A 20,555-nucleotide genomic window follows, 5' to 3' on the forward strand; every position below is an offset into this window, starting at 1 on the left:
GCATTGGCTGGCTGCACTGCCGAAGCTTGTCAACTTCTCAGAGTCACATTTCGGAAGTGCCTTTTTCCATGACGGAAATCCGCTTCACATTCAATGGGTGAAACACAGCCTGTCAGTGTGGGATTGTGACATGAAAGTTGGGAAGGGATCCAAATAAACAATTGGGCAGAAGTCCTAGTCCCACACTGGCTGTACCTTGAATTCACTAATACAACAAATACAGGTCATTTATTGTTCTAAAATACGTCTTAATCAGGTGGAGGGTCAAGAACAAGGAGGCAGTTCAAAATAAAATGAAATGATGGCAAAATCAGAAACAAATAATATGAAATATTAAGAGTATTAAACAAACTCATAGTCAAGGTACTATGTTCAGATGTTCCTGCTTTGCTTTATTCCACATGCCTTTCGTGAAGTAAATGACACACAGTGAGCAGACCAGATGGGCAAGGACAGAGGGTGACAACACATGAAGTTAGCGACTGTTACATCGTCCACACTCACTCCAGCCACCAATCAGTTTTCTCTAACCTGTTCATCCAATAAAGGTTCACATAGAGCTGTAGCCATTCCCTAAAGCACTGGGTGCAGATTTAGGAACCAACCCTAAATGGGACACCCCCACACACCCTGATTTATACACAGACCTAATATCAAGTGTAAAGTCAACACTGAAACTAACATATATGTGGAGGAAAAAGTGTGAACCTTGGAAAAGCCTATGTGAAGACTCCTCTCAGGGAGTGCCCTGGCTGGGACTTGAACTCCACACTCTGGAGACCCAGCACCACCTAACCTCACTTGTGACAATTTCATCACACTTCATTTTCTGTTAAACATCGGCTGTCCATAAAAAGTATCTCTTCATGTAGTTAGCGCTGCTGCATCATGAATCCAGCATCTTAGATACAAATCTCATTCCAAGTTCTCCTCTATATGGAGTTTTCACATTCACCCAATGTCTGCTTGAGTTTTCTGCAGCTACTCTGGTTTTCATCCCACATCCACTAGGATGTATGTTAGATTAAATGATGATAATAAACTGTCTTGTGTGAATGTGTGCAAGAGCGGGCCCTGCAATGGGTTGGCGCCTTATATACAGTAGATTTGATCTTGCTGGGATCGACTCTGATCCTCTGCCACCATGAATTAAACTAAGTGGGCTTGAGAATGTTAGGTAAAATATCTCTACATTTATTTCATCAAATTCCTTACTGCTAAATGTTATCCATTCATATAAAGGATGTCATTCTTGGGTAGTTAAAATGTTGTCAAATAAGCCCAATATTATGACCACAGATATTAGAATACATTTATAGTTGCCGAAGATTTGTTCTATAGTTTAAGAGTGTTGCTAGTTATTGAAATTCAGCATATTTCACTTTCTGCTCGCCATTCAATTAGGCTCCATAATGAAGTGGCTGTCTAGGTGAAACAGTTAATACTGATCAGAATGAAACAGTAAAATTTGTGGAAACCTTTAACTTTTTCTAGAGGAAATAAAGGCTTAATAGCAGGTACAAAAACAGTGCTGAGTCACAGATGTGAAAAGTGCACTGCCTGTGGTGCAGTAAAGTGTGGCGTCAGCGGAGGCTTTCTGAGAGGAACAAAGGGAATGCGCCTCGCCTGGACAGCACTTTTGGCATGAGTAGCTTGAAGAGGGGTGGGGTTCATTTGGAAGTGGCTAATCACAGCCACTTCAAAAGCCATGTTACACAGCAATAATTATAAGCAATCTGAGATTGACCTTTGCTATGATGACTTAAACCAAAAATGAGTCCTGCTGTAATAGGAAAATGATGGAAAATGCAAATGGAGAATGAAAAATGAACCTATGAACTCCTATAAAATAGATGACTGCTATTTAATCTCTTGTCTGTCATTAAATACACCCAAACCATGCATCATTGATCTGATAATGATGCAAATCTGTCTATAATTTAGAACTGATTAATGCTTTATTTTAAAAATGAAAAAGCTTTAAAGCTTTATTTTGAAAAAGAGAAAAGATAAAGCATTTTTAGCAGGGTTCTATTTCAAAGTAGTACACCTCAAAAGAAGCACTGGTATTTCAATGTGTCTACCCAATAAATATCAGGTTCTTGGGTTTTGATTTCTCGTTCTGCGGAATGTTTAAATAGTTATACTGTATATATATTGCTCAAAAAAATTAAACAAATGCTTTTTAATCAGAGTATAGCATTAAGTTAATGAAACTTCTGGGCTATTGATCTGGTCAGTTAAGTAGCAGAGGGGGTTCTTAATCAGTTTCAGCTGCTTTGGTGTTAATGAAATTAACAACAGGTGCACTAGAGGGGCAACAATGAGACGACCCCCAAAACTGGAATGGTTTAACAGGTGGAGGCCACTGACATTTTTCCCTCCTACAGTGTCACTACTGGTAGCATGAGGCGATACCTGGACACTACAGAGGTTGCACAGGTAGTCCAACTTCTCCAGGATAGCACATCAACACGTGCCATTGCCAGAAGGTTTGCTGTGTCTCCCAGCACAGTCTCAAGGGCATGGATGAGATTCCAGGAGACAGGCAGTTACTCTAGAGGAGCTGGACAGAACAGATGAATGTCCTTAACCCAACAGCAGGGCCGGTATCTGCTCCTTTGGGCAAGGAGGAAGAGGATGAGCACTGCCAGAGCCCTACAAAATGACCTCCATCAGGCCACTGGTGTGAATGTCTCTGACCAAATAATCAGAAACAGACTTCATGAGGGTGACCTGAGGGCCCAAAGTCCTCTAATTGGCCCTGTGCTCAGTGCCTGGCACCGTGGAGCTCGATTGGCATTTGAGATAGAATACCAGAATTGGCAGGTCCACCACTGGTGCCCTGTGCTTTTCAAAGATGAGAGCAGGTTCACCCTGAGCACATGTGACAGGCATGAAAGGGTCTGGAGAAGCCATGGAGAATATTATGCTGCCTGTAACATCGTTCTGCATGACCAGTTTGGTGGTGGGTCAGTGATGGTCTGGGGAAGCATATAAATGGAAGGACACACAGACCTCTACAGGCTAGACAACAGCACCTTGACTGCCATTAGGTATCAGGATGAAATTCTTAGACCCATTGTCAGATCCTATGATGGTGCAGTGGGTACAGGGTTCCTGCTGGTGCATGACAATGCCCAGCCTCATGTGACGAGAGTATGCAGGCAGTTCCTGGAGGATGAAAGAATTGATACTATTGACTGGGCCCCACGCTCGCCTGACCTAAATCCAATAGAACACCTCAGGGACATTATGTTTTGGTCCATCCGACATATCTATTATAAAAAGAAATCCTGTCCTGGAAAGCAAAAGCAAGGCCACAATATGTGATCTTCTTGTAAGACATTTAAAAGACACGCAAGACCAAACAGACTTGCCACGGTGCATCTCACGGGGACCGTAAACATGAGACATTGTGCCAAGAGATTAACCCAGGACCGTCTCGCGATGACGTAGAACATGAGATTCTTGCAAGACACACCCTACTTACAATCAATATCAAATAGGACAATGGGTCAGCAAAACATTCAGTCTTGTGAAGGAATTGAGCACATACAGATCCAGGGTCTCAGCGCATATAAAGCGTATAAGGAGAATACGTTATAAATGAAACATCGACGAATAAGTGAAGAAGAAATCAGAGCGGAGAAAAGAGACTCAAAAGTGTTGGAAAGGAAAAAGAAACAATAGTCTAGGTGCAAATTCAGGAAATAAGGCAAGTAATTATCAGCCCGTAACAAGTGGAAATGAAACAAAGCACGTCCAATCAGGCTCAGAATTAAAAGACAGGGTAACGGACAAAGTAGAACTTCATAAAGACGTACACAAACGTTGGTGCTATACACATGCAGAGCAGATTATGAAAGCAGAGCATTCGAAAGGCTCAAAAAAAAAAACATATGCGTGATTCAAATGTGGAGAAAGTTAAAGAACATGAAAGTAGGAAAATTAGGAAGTATAAAAAAAGAAATTAAAGATCGCAGTAGTGCAAACAAAATGAAATTAATACTCGAAAAAGGGAAAATGATCATGACGGACCAGGTGTCATTGAAAAAAAAGCAGGACAGAGCGAGGTCAGAAATAAAAGACAGAGTAGAAAACAAAGTAAAACGTCATAAAGAGGTTACAAAACAAAGGGGCCAAACACATGCAGAGCAGGTTAGAGATAATTCAGGATAGGTTTCTCTGTTTGGAATTTCAGCACAGGCAAAGCGATCTACGTCATCAGCAGTTAATAATTTTTTTTGCAAAGTAACCAATAAATGCATGTGAGGTAAAACACGTTTTTGAAATTCTCTGACTTAAACTTCAAAGCCTTACAATATTTATATACTTCTGACATATCACCTATGTCCACATATTCGATCTCTATTCGCCTTTAAGTTATTTCTCCGAGTAATAATTTCTGTTTTTTGCGCTAATGCGAAGTTTAGTTTTTTTTTGGACACTTTCGTTTTTTTGCTGCTTTCATATTCTGTATCTTGCTCTGCATGTGTTTCGCGCCTACGTTTTTTTAGGGCCTTTTGAATTCCAATTTTCATTATCTCTAACCTGGCAAAGTCATTAAACACATGTCTCACTGACCTCATTTAAAAGATTCAGCATATTTGGACTCGAAAGATTCCAAATGTTGTTTTTACAGAAGTTCTGAAATAAAAGTGAAACTAATGAAATAGCAACAATTCAAAGAAAAAAAAATCTTAAGAGTGTGTCCGGAAAACCAAACATGGGGGTTGGCAAGCGAAGTGAGCGAAGCCCCCTAGTCTTATATATAAACATCTACATGTGGAAGTGTGTGTCTGTCCGGCCCAGAAGTGAAAGGTGGAGTCGGGGTAAGGGCTCCTCTTCCATGTAAATAGAAAACTTGCTTAGTCTCTAATAACACAAGCGAGGCGAGCACATCAGCAAGACAAAACCTCAGAAGAAAGACAAAGTCGCTTAGCCACTAACATCGGCAAAACGGTATCCCTTTTAATTTTCCTCCTGCCGCTAATGCAAGCGATGCGAGCATGCCGGCAAAACAAATCCTCCTATGGGAGAGACATCCAGAGAAGTTCTTTTCAATTACCTGACATCTCTACATTTCAATTTTTTTTCTGACGATTTCAATAGTTTTTAGGACCCCGGGCTTTTTACAGCACAGGCTTCCACAGCTAGTATACAGTATATACTATGCAGTATACATACATATGCTGTATACATAACTGATTAACTACATTATTAAAACCATTGGCAGGTTAAGTGAATAGCACTGATCATCTCATTACAATGGCACCGGTCAGCAAGAAACCTGCACTTCAGGAGAAGATGTATTTTCCAGATAGCTAAAGCTACACAGAAGTGGCTTAAGACCAACAATGTTAATGTCCTGGAATGGCTATGTCAGACCCAAGATCTCAGTCCAAATGAGAATTTGTGGCTGGACTTAAAAAGGCTGTACACTCGCAATCCCCAAGCAACCTGATAGATCTTGAAAAGAAGAATGGGGGACAAATGGCAGTGTGCAGATGTGCAAATCTGATAGAGACCTGTGCAGAGAGACTCAAGGCTTTCATGGTTGTGAATGGTTCATATGCTAAATACTGATTCGAACTGGGTGAATACTTATGCGGTGAATTATTTAATGTTTTATATTTGTCATTAATTTAAACCTCTTTGCAGAGACATTGAAGAGCATCTTTATGTAGGTCTTTGTCAAAAAAGGCCAAATTAAATACATTGTGATTCAGTGTTTTTTTTTAACTTATTAACTGTTCTTTTTATAACAGAACTGATAAAGTGAAATCAGAAGAAGGATGTAGCTTGCTTTCAAAGAATAAACAGAGTGGCAGCATGACCTTAACTACCCTCTGTTCTAACCATCCCACCATTCCAAGAGTGGCCTCTCTTGATGGAATGAACAAAACATGCAGATAACAACTCAAGGTCTGTGAATCCTCTTCTGAACATCACACTCTGAATGATCTTTAACAAGTAATGATGAGTGACAGGAGTAATATGACTAGTAATAACATAAAAGCCCAGATATGAAAGAATAATAATATTGGATAATAATATTCATTAGCAACCATACCTCATGCTGCCAGCTGACGTACCACATGCACTTCAGAACAGGTCATGCAAGATGCAAGATACAAACCTGAAGCTAAGGATGTTCGGGCTCAGCCAGTACTTGGATGGGAGACGAGCCAGGAAAAAAGGTGTTGGCAAGGCCAGTAGGGGTGCTTACCCTGTGGTCTGAATGTGAATCCTAAAGCCCAGGTGCAATGACGGAGACACTGTGCTGTGTAAATGGCGCCGTCCTTCAGATGAGATGTAAAACTGAAGTCCTGCCTCTCTGTGGGCATTAAAGATTCCTGGGCATCCTTCGTAAAGAGTAGGGTATATCCTGATGTCCAAGCTAAATTGTCTCTGATTGGCCAACTATTTCTCACCCCTTCACCACCTAACAATTAATTAATTAATGTACGGTGAGTGTACTGTCACAGCAATGGATGTCGTTGCATCATCCAGGTGGATGCTGCACATTAGTGGTGGTTAAAGTGGCTCCCCACTCACTGTGTAAAGCTCTATGAGTACCATGAGAAGTGCTATATAAACGTAATGAATAATTATTATTGGGAAGCTGTACATTTTGATCCAGCTGGAGGTCAGCACAAGTACAGTGTTTTCTTACTGCACATACTTTGTAAGAAGTATTCAATTTCATTAAGTTAAATTACACTTTAAACTAAACAGTTTAAATGTTGAGCAAAAAGAAATTCAAAATTAACACTGGTGGCTCACAAGTAAACAAAAATGAAATTCTATTTGAAGTATTGTCTCTTACAGGACAGTTCTGCTCATGGTACAAACTCACTTCATATATCCTGGAAGGTGGAAGCATGCCAACAAAATATGTCCTCAAATTCTTATTTACACATCCAGGATGGCTATGGAGCTTATAATTACTTCTAGCATCTTAAAAATTATATTACAATGACAGGAAAAGTCTCAGGCTGATTTTTTAAATTGAGTAATTTATGTAATGGTACCGGCTTTCTTCCGGCTACATCAAAAGTAATTAATCTAAAAATGTAGAAATCCAATTATAGCACATCTGTACGCTTGATTGTGCAGGAAATGAGAGCCCAAGCTAAAGTGTGACCAGTTAATAAGATATTGCGTAAGATATTTTAGCTTTATGAGTAAAGAAGAAAGATGTCTGCAAATCAAACAAAATATTCACTGAGCCAAAAGCCAACAATGAGCTGTCACATCACATTTATTAATCCATCCATCCATCCATTTTCCAACCTGCTGAATCCGAACACAGGGTCACGGGGGTCTGCTGGAGCCAATCCCAGCCAACACAGGGCACAAGACAGGGAACCAATCATTTATTAAATTATTTTTAAAACAAAAGTCTGATTTTCTTTGCTGCAGTGTTAGGTTTTGGTTGTTATGTTGTATTTAGTTAATCATTTTAGTATTTTGGTAGTTCCATTTAAAAGTGAAACAAATTAAATGAAACTAAATTTAGATTTAATGAAGTAAACTCAAAAGAATGAATGGATTCAGCACTTATTGTTACTTGCTTATACTCCAGTGTCTTCTAGAGTCCCAAGGAGAGATGTGCAGAAAAAAGACAAAAGGCCCACTGAATTACCTGTTTAATGAGGTAGAGTGCAGATATATGTGACTTCTGGATTTTTTTCTTGAGCAGTGCAGAAATATGCCATGGAGAGGACAACCACAGGAAACCAAGGGGCATCCATACCAGTATTGTTTGCTCCACACACACCGGTAAGTCTGGGTCAGCACGTTGCAGAAATGTGTCATTCTGGAAGAATTGAGGGAAAATATATTAGAAAAGTACCTGGCAACAAGAGGAGTGAAGCAAACACTTATATGCAGTGAAACAAATCAATTACCAATCACATATTGTTCCATTAGATCCACGAATGATGCTATCACCCCATTTATTTACACTCATTGCCCACCCACCCTATCTGGAAGGGGGTCTCTCTTCAAATTACCTTTCCCAAGATTTCTTCCATTTTTTTCTTACAAGTCTTTTTTTGGGAGTTTTTTCTTGTCCTCTTAGAAAGTCAAGGCCTGTGTCAATAAATAGGACCTGCTAAAGTCAATTGAGGCATCCTTTTGTGATTTTAGACAATACAAGAAATACATTGTTGTTGTTGTATCACCTTGATCCTACATACAGTACTGATCCACTTGGACAACAGTTAGTAGAAATTCTATGCAAATGCTATTTATAGACTACAGTTCAGCATTTAAAACAATAAACCCATCTAAGCTCATCGCCAAACTCAGGGACCTGTGTCTGAACACTTCAGTGTGAAGCAGGGTTTTTAACTTTTTGACAGGAAAGTCTCAGGTGGTTTGAGAGGGTGGTCACACTTCATCATCCCTCACTCTCAGTGTAGGAGCTCCACAGGGCTGTGTGCTGAGTCCTCTGTTCTATACTCTGTCTGTCAATATGACTACATATGACTCTAACATCATTGTTCAGTTTTCAATTGACACAACTGTGGTGGGCCTGCCTGATTTCTAACATCAATGAGTAGTCTTACCTGGATGAAGTGGAGAGTCTATCACACTGGTATCAAGACAACAGTTTTCTGATAAATGTCAGCAAGACAAAGTATTTGGCTGTGGACTTTGGGAGGAAACAGCAGAGGCACTACCACCCTTTCATAATTAACAGTGCTTGGGTGGACAATTTCAAATACCTAGGTGTCCACATCACAAAGGACCTGACCTGATCCAAGGACAATGACACATTGATGAAGAAGGCAATACAACATCTTTACAGCCTCAGACACTTTAGTATCTGGGAGGGCAACCTAAACTCCCTAAAGAACTTCTATATATCCACCACTGAAAGCATCTTGGCAGGAAGTATTCACGTCTTGTTTGGAAAGAGCACACTTTAGAACCACAAGGCTCTGCAGAGAGTGGTTCCAGGATATCTACACCAAGCAGCAATGGTCCAGGGCAAAGAAAATTATCAGAGATACAAACACTCCCAGCAATGGCTTATTCTTTAAGCTGTGGTCAGAGAAACGTTATGGCTACCTGAATATGAGTTCAGAGAGACTAAGGAGGAACTTCTGTCCACAGTCCATCCACATCCTAAATGAGGACAGTGCCTATGGACACATGATACCCTATTGTTATTTCTCGTATATTAAGTTATTTATTGATTTATTCATGCTTGCCAGTGTACATATTTATTGGTATTTATACAGTCAAATTTATTGTTTATTGTATTTTATATTCTTGTTCTAAAGCACACTTTTGGAGTTTTGTAACTAAGCATTTTGCTACATATTGCACTGTTTATAATTGAATGTGACAAATTAATAAAATGTAATTCGATTTGCTTTGACTACACTCCCCAAAACTTTTATTGTGAGATTTACTCTTTATGCTTGTAAAACAAGCACATAATTAATTTGGCCAAACTATCTATAACTACTTCATATCATTCAAAAATACAAGTGATCTATGTAAAATGAAAAAATGCTTGCATTGTAGTCAGTTGCTCCTCGTATTATGAAAAATTAATGTCACTACTAATGATGAGTAAACCCCTGCCAAAGTTTGTTTTGCTGTGAGTTTGGAAAAATTGCAGAAATTTTCAAGCACTTCACCAAACTTTGTGAAATGCATTGAAATCAATGGGGAAAGAGGAATGAATGGATTATAGTGGTACAATGGTCTTTTAAGTGTCCCTGAGGGTTAGGGAAGCATGTTGGACCAGTTATTATGACGAAGAATTTGACCTGAGCTGTGTGGCAGCAGTCCTAACCACTGTGTCACTGCACCTCAGACAACAGAAGATGCAAAGGAAATAATAACCACAAACAAAATGCAACTAATAGTCTCAAACTAGCAGTAAGTAAAATCTGGGGCACACATTAACTGTGCGTGAGCAAGTGCACAGAGATCAGTGTTATATATTTGGTGGCAGTACTCATAATATTCTCATTTTGGTTAGCAAATGTACCCCTCAAATGAAACTACTGGCTGGAGTACTGATTGGGTAGTAGCGTCGTGCATGTTTGAAGCAGAACGGGCAGCGATGTAAAATGTAAGGTGGAGTATTACATGAAAGTTCTGCATATAGCTGCTACAGCTCTGTGATGTCACAATTGCCTTACAAAGCTTACTAGGATGCTGGCAAAAACAATCAGCTGATCACATGGCAGATTTCCAAGAAAACACTTCCCGAGCATGCTTACCAGCAAACACAGCATATTTACTACAAAAAACCAGTAACTGCTATTCAGTTATGTTTTTCTCAGTATGGTTTGTAAATGAGCTATTATAGAGCTATTCTATAATATTTTTAGAATAATGAGATATTTAATGGTATGATTTACGTCTAGTAATTCAAAAATGGCCTGAATCTTTCAAAAGTATTTCTAAGGCCTACAATCCTTAAAAGGCCTGAGGCCTAAAGGTATCACAAAGAGGAGAGGGGGGCCATAAAAACTACAAGCCTAAAAAGAACATAGACTTTAAAATACTTCATTTATTTTATTAAAAACTCAAAAAAAACTTCAATATTAAAACATCAAAAAACATAGAAAAAAGTGAAAAAACAAAGAATATATTCCAATAAAACGGGACAAAATTAAACGTTAATAAGCGAAGAAAACCAAAACATCAAAAAAAAGAGAAAAAGAAATAAAATAATTGAAATCCACTAAACGAAGTCTTTAAAATCAAATCGTTAACACCAGGCTAAAAAAAATTCAATATTAAAACATCAAAAAACATAGAAAAAAGTGAAAAAACAAAGAATATATTCCAATAAAATGGGACAAAATTAAACGTTAATAAACAAAGAAAACCAAAACATCAAAAAAAAGAGAAAAAGAAATAAAATAATTGAAATCCACTAAACCAAGTCTTTAAAATCAAATCATTAACACCAGGCTAAAAAAAAATCAATATTAAAACATCAAAAAACATAGAAAAAAGTGAAAAAACAAAGAATACATTCCAATAAAACGGGACAAAATTAAACGTTAATAAGCGAAGAAAACCAAAACAACAAAAAAAAGAGAAAAAGAAATAAAATAATTGAAATCCACTAAACCAAGTCTTTAAAATCAAGTTGTTAACACCAAGCTAAATTTAAAATTAGAACACAAACGCCAAAAGGTAAAATCCAGGAATCAGTCCAAAATCTAAAGACCTGCAAAACTCAAAAACAGAGAAAAGGAGGGAAGCTAAAAAAAAAAAAGGAGCCAAACGATAAAATGAGCTGAGGCTATTAGGTTGAATATTTAAAGCTGATCGGGTCACGTGTCAAAGCCCTAAACACATAATTATAGGGAAAGAAACTTGGGCAATACTACAAAAAAAAAAGAAAAAAAAAGAAGCAAACAGCAGAGTGGGCAAACACATCGAACTTCACAAACAATGAAAACCAATAAAAAACAAAGATACTGTTGTTGCACACATTCGATCTGATAAAGTAAGGAGTAACAACTCGACATTTGGGAATGCACCGTCACTAACAGCGTCTTTCCCTCTTTGCACACCTGATGTCACTTCTGGCTCAGCTCTGAACCTTCTGCCTCTTCCGCCTGTGGGCTACTTAAACTTGAAACTGCTAGAACCCTGGACCTGATTCTGAAGAGCATGGAGCTTCATGAATTAAAACAGATAAACATGCCTGAAGGACTAGGCATCACAAGATGAGGGCTTTACCATAATTTTTAATTACTCATTTGACTTTTTTGTGGTTTACTTTGCCAGCAATATATGGGATAATGGGTGATCCCCATTTCAATACCTCCCTCTTATTCTTTCATAATTTGCACAATTTAATCCTTTGGGTCTTTATTGTAACATGATTGCACTGCCCTCTGGCCTCAAATCAATGACTTGTGGAGGAGGTCTGTGTAGTTTTTTTTTTACTTTCTCATATACAAAGTATAGGGAAAGTATTGTAATCGTCCAAAAATTCGACCTTGAGATTTTGATGAATCTCAACGTTTTAGACCTCCCTGAGTCTGAAAATACCAAATTTGGAATTATGTCTGTGTGTGTGTTTGTCTGTGTGTCTAAACACAATAACTTGAGTACGCTTTCACTTAGGTCAACCAAATTTTGCATACAAAGTATTAGGTACAAAATGTAGATTTCTATCAACTTTTGAGCTATTTCCGCTAATCGGCAGAGGTACTTTTTTATTCATGCAGCTTCAGAGTCCGATTAATTCACCCAACTTTACTTTTATAATAATTGTTCAATATATTATTAATTTGATTTGATTTGTTGTTGATGGTTCTTTAATGTACATAATATAAAAATATAATCATTGTCTTGCGGTTTACTCCTCAAATATCCATCCTCATATCTGAGTATACGAGAAAGTCTTGGGGAGACCACTCTCGATTTTATAACTCTGTGAGTAGTCTGTATGTAGGACATAGGTTGAAGATTGCAGTCCACATAGTAACCAACCTGTAGTGAATGCAGAGGATAATTGTTACCAGTTTATATTTTTATTTGTCTTGTTTAAGCAACAAATGAGAGCCCTATTTCAATTGCTCTATAACAGTTGTAAAAATGTCAAAGGAATTTATATAAAAGGGAGACTGCATGCAATTTACCAACCAATGCAATATGAAGTGCAATGAATATTATTCTTAATGAACGTAATGATAGTGAACAGTAGTCAGACAATCCTAGTATATAGCTATTTATACTGACTCCTAAAGAGAAGTTATGTATTATTAGTCTGAGACTGATGGTGCTGACCCATCTGCCGCAAAATACAACTAAGGATATTTTGTGAATGCAGTGTTGTCAGTTCTATAATATATAGCAGCTTTTGGAATTGATATGAGTCATGTCCAATAATATTTTGAGCTAATGTCAGAACTTGAGTGGTGTGCCAGGGGAAAAAAGCACTTAACTCTCAAAGTTCAACTATATATTGTGTAATGTGCCAAAACACACTTAAAATGCCCTACGATGGAAAAGATCACCATCAACCCCTGGTATGTATAGTGCAAGGCCACAAAAAAATCTTTATAAAGGGAGTTTATTAAATGAGAAGAAAAATACAGCAAAATGTTCAAAAGAGCAAAACATAATCAGAAAAGAACTTGTTTTAAAACAATGGTCCAAGCCAAAGCAGTTCCAAATTAATAATTAATAAATCAAGAAACAGTACCATAAAACTGAGAACCAGAGCAAAAATACAAAGAAGAAAGCAATACTCACAAGACCCACCAAAATCCACCAGAGCACATTGGAAAGAACTGCAAAGGGACTCATTTCTCAGTCTGCCTTTCTGGGCCGTGGGGTGGTCCCTTAACATTGATGAAAGGGAGGCCCTGCCTCTTGGGATCCACCCACAAAATACAACCAATATCCGAGAACAAAATAAAATGTATAGAAACTAAATATAATAAAATTAACAGAAAATCCATAATTAGAAAAATAATAAATGAACAGAACAATATCATCATATTATCAATTTGTCATTAGATACAGGGGTCTTCCCAGACTGTCTTAAGACTACTGTAGTTAAACCCCTACTTAAGAAAAATAATCTTGACCCCTCTGCTCCTGAAAATTTTAGACCCATCTCTAACCTGCCTTTCTTAAGTAAAATTCTAGAGTTAAATGAGCACCTCAATAAACATGCTATTCTTGATAAATTTCAGTCAGGTTTTAGAACAAATCACAGCACAGAAACTGCACTCGTTAAAGTAGTAAATGACTTGCGGGTAAATGCAGACAGAGGCCATTTATCTGTTCTCATCTTCCTAGATCTGAGTGCCGCATTTGACACCATTGATCATAATATTCTTAGAAATCACCTTAGTCAAAGGGTGGGCCTCTCTGGCAGTGTCTTAAATTGGTTTGAATCCTACCTGACAGGGAGAAAATTCTTTGTTAGTTGTGGTAATTATAACTCAAAGACACATGATATCCTATATGGTGTTCCACAAGGCTCTATCCTGGGTCCGCTGCTTTTCTCAATCTACATGCTTCCGTTAGGTCAGATTATCTCAGGGCACAACGTGAGCTACCACAGCTATGCTGATGACACACAGCTGCATTTATCAATAGCACCTGATGACCCAGATTCTCTTGATTCACGAACACAATGTCTTGAATAGTAACTTTCTAAAGCTAAATAAAGAGAAAACTGAAATTTTAGTGATTGGCAATAATGGATACAATGAGGTTATCAGAAATAAACTGGATACATTAGGATTAAAAGTCAAGACGGAGGTAAAAAGTTTAGGGGTAACTGTTGACTGTAATCTGAATTTTAAATCGCATATTCTATCAGACCACTAGGACAGCATTTTTTCACTTAAGAAACATAGCAAAAGTTAGACCTCTTATATCATTGAAAGATGCTGAGAAATTAGTTCACGCGTTTGCTTTCAGTCGACTAGATTACTGTAACGCAATTATATCAGGACTACCCAAAAAAGACATAAATTGTTTGCAACTAGTGCAGAATGCAGCTGCTAGAATCGTAACTAGGAAAAGAAAATCCGAGCACATTTCTCCAGTTTTGATGTCACTACACTGGTTACCTGTGTCATTCAGGATTGACTTTAAAATTCTGCTTATGGTTTATAAAGCCTTAAATAATCTAGCCCCATCTTATATATCGGAATGTCTGACATCTTATATTCCATATCGTAACCTTATATCTTCAAATGAGTGTCTACTTAGAATTCCATGAGCAAGACTTAAAAGAAGTGGTGAGGCGGCCTTCATTATAATAACTATTCATCCATCCATCCATCCATTTTCCAACCCGCTGAATCCGAACACAGGGTCACGGGGGTCTGCTGGAGCCAATCCCAGCCAACACAGAGTGCAAGGTAGGAACCAATCCCGGGCAGGGTGCCAACCCACCGCAGATAACTATTCATGGTGGCTCTAAAATCTGTACTAACCCCTACTCTCTCTTCTGTTTCTTTTTCCGGTTTCTTTGTGGTGGCAGCTTGTGCCACCACCATCTACTCAAAGCACCGTGATGTTCCAACATTGATGGATTAAAAGCCAGAAGTCTGCATGAGCATCATAATCAAGTCCTTCCGTGAGAACCCTAAATACAAAGAGGACTATTTCATTTATGTTAGGTAGAATGCCAAGAAGGGACTGGGCAGTCTTGTGGCCTGGAACCCCTGCAGATTTAATTTTTTTCTCCAGCCGTCTGGAGTTTTTTTTTGTTTTTTCTGTCCTTCCTGGCCATCGGACCTTACTTTTATTCTAAGTTAATTAATGTTGTCTTATTTTAATTTCTTACTTTGTCTTTTATTTTTCTTCATGATGTAGAGCACTTTGAGCTACTTTTTTTTGTATGAAAATGTGCTATATAAATAAATGTTGTTGTTGTTATCAGAAAATGGTTGAAAGGAATGAGCAATAATGAAAAATGTACAAGGAAGACATAAAAAATAAACATAAACACGAGCCAGGGTAAGCAAGATACCTACGGATGACCTTTCAGTTTGTTTTGGTTATGTTAGGAAACCATTCAGTGGTGCCACCTGTTTGGCAGGTAAAAGTAAAAATGTAAGGTTCTTACAACAACGACAATAAAGTTAAATCATCAGTCAATAAACTATCATTTCCATATATGCCACAGAAGTTGGAGAAGCTGTTGTTGTTTTGTTCTAATTTCAACTGGATGTCTGCAACCTGACAAATCTGAAGTAAATAACAATTTGTAAGCGTGTTACAACACTTTTGATCAGAGAGTAAAAGATGAAATCAGAGTACTAGAAAAAACCTTATGCAGACAGGGGGAGGATGTTCAAACACTCAATAGAGACGGCAACATCCCAAGTCTCTTTAGCATGAATAATAAGAACCACATTATGCTCTGGAAGGTTATGTAAATCCATTTAGAAACTTGTGAGGAATTAGCAGTCAATCAGAAATAACTGCTTCTATCAGCTTTGGTACTCATTCACACTGAATCTGCTAAATAGTGCAAACAAATATTCGGCGGTGTAAAGTAATGCATTACAAATACTCTCTTAGAAATGTGTACTTCTTTTAAATGGGGCTGACACAATGATACAGTGGTTAGCGCTACTGTCTCATAATTTCAGGTTTTCATCCTCGTGCCCAGTCAATGTCTGTGTGAAGTCTGCACATTCTCCCTGTGTCCATTTGGGTTTAGTACAAAAATCTCCAAAGGCATGAGCGTGAGGTTAGCTGTCAGTTTCAAACTGGCCCTGTGGATATGGGAGTGGGTGAGCCATGTGATGCACTAGCAACCTGCTCAAGGCTGCCTGTATCTTTACACCAGGTGTTTCTGGGATAGACTCAGGAATGTTATGTTGTTATATTTTGTGATAGGTGCCTACTGTACATAGTGGACACCTTAAGGGTTCTGTCAATGTAAGAGATACCTCCGCAGGTTGGGAGGATGTGCTGATGCTAAGAACGTCTCCCTTCTCATCCACAGCTCCAAGACACGTGCGGCAGACGATGAGTGATCCGTCCATGAAAGAAGAACTTTTGGACAAGAGGTTTCCTATATGACAGAGCTCCAGGAACTCAATAAGCTCAAGAAGAGCAGCACTAGGGAGCAAAGCTTTCATTGGTACTAATTATAATTTTGCTGATTTTTCATTTGTTTAATAAATGGGGATCACAAGGCTGATGCCACAACTTTTGTTTTGACATCCATCTTATCTCTATACAACCACAATTTCTAAAGTGTTAATTAATGATTTCAGTTATATTGATTTTTTAATTAAAATATATTATGTAACCTTTCCAGGATAGGCTATTCTTATTTTGCTAAAAAGATACACAGAGCTCAGTAATCATCCACTCATCCATCTATTTCCATCTACAGCATCAAAAAGTTTCAGACCTTTTGTGCTAACTGAATATGTACTTTCTTGCTGAATGATTTCTGAAAGGTCACTTTAAGCATATTCACACTAAACCTTTCTCATAACTGATCAGATTATGCAGTTATATATTGTATTCTAGCTTAGCATCTGCGGTGGGTTGGCACCCTGCCCAGGATTGGTTCCTGCCTTGTGCCCTGTGTTGGCTGGGATTGGCTCCAGCAGACCCCCGTGACCGTGTGTTCGGATTCAGCGGGTTGGAAAATGGATGGATGGATGGATAGCTTAGCATCAACTACTACATGCTTTTGCTTTTTCAACTTTTCCCAGCAGTAAAATGAACTAGCTGATTGGCTAGCTGACTGGCTGGATAATAATATTAACAATAAAGTTTATTTATATAGCACCATCTATATGTTAAACTGCACCTCAAAGTGCTTCATAAATAGGAAAAAGAGGAGAAAAGCATAAAACATTAGTCTTTACATTAAATAAATGCATTGATTAAAATATAGAATGTAAAAATAAAACTCTAAAACATATAGTAATGCATGTTAAAACAAAAATGCATTCATACAAGAATATAGAATAAAAAATTAAATGAAATACAATAAAATAAAAAGTAAAATTATAATTAAAGACTAAAAAGCCAATCTAAACAGATTACTCTTTTTAATTGATTCAGTTTCTTTGGTCTCCTCTGGCAGTGTGTCCCAAGTTTGAGAGCATAATAACTAAACACTGCCTCAGCACTCTTTTACGGTTCACCCATGGTACAGACAAAAGTCTAGAGTTTGAGGATCTCAGGATTGGGGTCGTACAGTATGTTCTGTTTTCTTTGTTCTTGTTACTATTCTAGCAGCAAAGTTTTTGAATTATTAGTAACTTATTAATCTTTGTTTTAGGCAAGCTGGTAAAATGAAATCACAGTAGTCAAGGCGACTAGTAATAAAAGCATGAATCAATATGTTAGCGTCATTCAGTGATAAAAATGGTCTGATCTTTGCTATATTCCTCCGATGATAGATTGCTGTCTTTGTAATATGCTGAATATAGTTTTGAATTCATTTCACAATCAAAAATTACACTGAGATTTCTAACATATTTTTTTTTTGTTTGTGCTTCCATGCTGTCAAGCCTTGACCTTAGATTATCTCTCAGTGCCTGGGGGTCCCGTAACAGGTACTTCAGTTTTTTTCTTCATTGTGTTTTAGGAAGTTGTTACAAATCCATTTATTTACAGTAAGTAAGCACTGTACAGCATTATTTATTACAACTAGTGAACTAGGCACATCCGATACGTATAATTGAATATATAAAAGTGAAAATCACCAAAAGCTTTCTAATAATATTGAGTAGTGGCAGTAACTAAAGGGAGATCAGTAATTCTGCCTTGCATTATTCTATAGCAGGTCCTTACAGGGGATGATGTTTGGCTGTTTTAACCTAACAACTTGTGTTTGTTATGTATGTCTTAAACCAATTTAAAACCACACAAAAATCGTAACAGTTCAAAGCAATATATTCAAATGTGATGATCAATAGTGTCAAATGCAGGACTAAGATCTAGTAAAACTAAAATAGATGCATTGTTTACATCAGTATTAATCCTAAGATCATTGACTAGAAACTTGTGAGGAAAGTTAATAAAGCTACTTTTGTACTACAGCAAGCACAAAAAAATAACTGGAATAAAAAAAAAAATGATATAAAACATTGACTTATTGACTATATATTCAGGAATAACTGTATATATTCAGATGACTTTATGACTTTATGTATTCAGAAATTCAATATAGTTTTGCCTGTTTGGAAATCCATTATAAATATCTACAGTATATATACATATACAGTATATATATATATATAATGTTTTTATCCACACTATCCCAGCGTTTTAAACCCCTGAAAACTGAGACTTTTGAAAACACTCTCCAGAGCCACAGACTTCTGAAAACACAGACTCAGTGTTGAGGTGTGGACAGGTGAGAATGTTTCAAAGACTCTTAATTGTACTCTGATTTTTTGTTATTTATTATATGGCTCTTCCCAGATTGGATCCTGCACATTACAATGTCTCATTCTCTGATTGGTTACCCTTCCAAGATAGCGGACATAGAAAAGTCGCCTTCCATTTGGCTCATTCTGTTGGTTACTTCGATGTATCTAAATTTAATTTTGTACAGTAGTGAACTCTGCATACATGCACAAAAGGAAAAAAATGTACCAGTTGGTACAGTTTTGCGAAAAAATCCCATGGTTGGAGTATAGGTATTACTGACCCTTAAAGGATTTTTCCACTGATGTACACATGCCCATTGTAGGCAAATATCATATGTGTTCTTGGTCATTTTAATGTGTATGGAGATACTTTTGTATACAATATAAAAATGCTAGTGTGGACAGAGGTCATTTTGGTTTAAAAACATTATTTTTGTTAATTAAAACATAGCAGATATAGCCTAATATAAATGGAGCTCAGCACTCTCTGCCCATTAAGTAACTGTTGGACAATGGCCAGTTGTTGACAACGAAGAATGGTAAACAAAACCTCCAGTCAACAGCAACCTTTGAAAAAATAAACTTATGGAGCTGCCACATCTGGTGATAATGCAAAGACAGAACCAAAGTCTGACACAGTGAGAGTCCTGGAGACTTCAACCAGATGGTTGCCCAGCCCCTCCTGGCTATTCTAATGTAAACGTTTGCGCTAGACAATCCAATATGAAGATTAAATCCTTGCATCCTTGGGTTCCAAGGTTCCCATTAGCTGGAGTAGCCCAATTCAGGGCCATGGGGGGCTGGGGCCTGTACTGGCAACACTGGACACAAAACTGGAAACAGCCCTGGACAGGATGCCATTCACACTGATCAACTGAAAACACCAATTATCCTAATCTGTTCGTCTTTGGGGACATACAAGAAAAACTGGATAAACACATGAAGATCATACGAACTCCACACAGACATCAGTTGAGCACAAGATTCAAAACTAGGATACTGAACATTGTGACACCATGACATCCAATATGAGTTTATTAGAATTTAATAAATGATCAGGGTTAAAACTCCTACACCTTTAAGATACTTAAGTCTTGAAAAGTGTCAGAATTTTAAAAAGCTGCTCAGTATCCATCCATCCGTGCATGCACTTTCTGTTCTGCTTATTCTGTTCTGACTTACAGGTTGCTTGCTATCACACTTTATTTTGGTCAATAATCAAACTGTTTCAGAACTTTTCAGCCAACATCAGGCAACTTAAAACAATTATTTTTTGTGGAAATTACAGATTTCACATATTCTGGGCACACATGCCCATTTTGACTGATATTAGATTCATTTCAACACTGGCTCTTTAACATCTGATATTTTTTCACTGAAAAAAGAAATAAACTTTTCTTAGTCTCCAGTTGACATTTCTACTTGTTTCTTAGAATTTCTCTCTCTTTCAAGTCTACAGAACAAGCTGCACATGTTTAAAGTTTTCGATCACATCATCATTCTAGTCATATAAAGTGTAGTCGCTCTTACCCAAAACGTCGAGCCACAGAATTCAGTAAGCCTGTTGCCCATAGCTGCTCAGTGGAATGTCTGGTGCCAGAAACTGATGGCAGTTTGAAGCACCCCCCCCCAACTGTCCCACACACACAAACACACACACACTGCTGTTACCTCACA

The 20,555-nt window shown here is 37.7% G+C and overlaps 1 protein-coding gene across 1 annotated transcript in view; it reads right to left on the reverse strand.

Annotated features, from left to right (window-relative positions):
- Window positions 1-20,555, reverse strand: part of abcc2 (ATP-binding cassette, sub-family C (CFTR/MRP), member 2) — a 174,450-nt gene extending 153,895 nt beyond the window's left edge. The window contains exons 1-2 of the mRNA XM_028795700.2: window positions 20,409-20,555; window positions 7,652-7,825 (exon numbers count right to left, since the gene is read on the reverse strand). Of these exons, the coding sequence (XP_028651533.1) occupies window positions 7,652-7,825; window positions 20,409-20,450 (216 nt within the window). The 5' untranslated portion in view covers window positions 20,451-20,555. The remainder of the gene's footprint in view (window positions 1-7,651; window positions 7,826-20,408) is intronic.

Source organism: Erpetoichthys calabaricus, chromosome 2 (genome assembly GCF_900747795.2).
Source record: "Erpetoichthys calabaricus chromosome 2, fErpCal1.3, whole genome shotgun sequence".
NCBI lineage: Eukaryota > Metazoa > Chordata > Cladistia > Polypteriformes > Polypteridae > Erpetoichthys > Erpetoichthys calabaricus.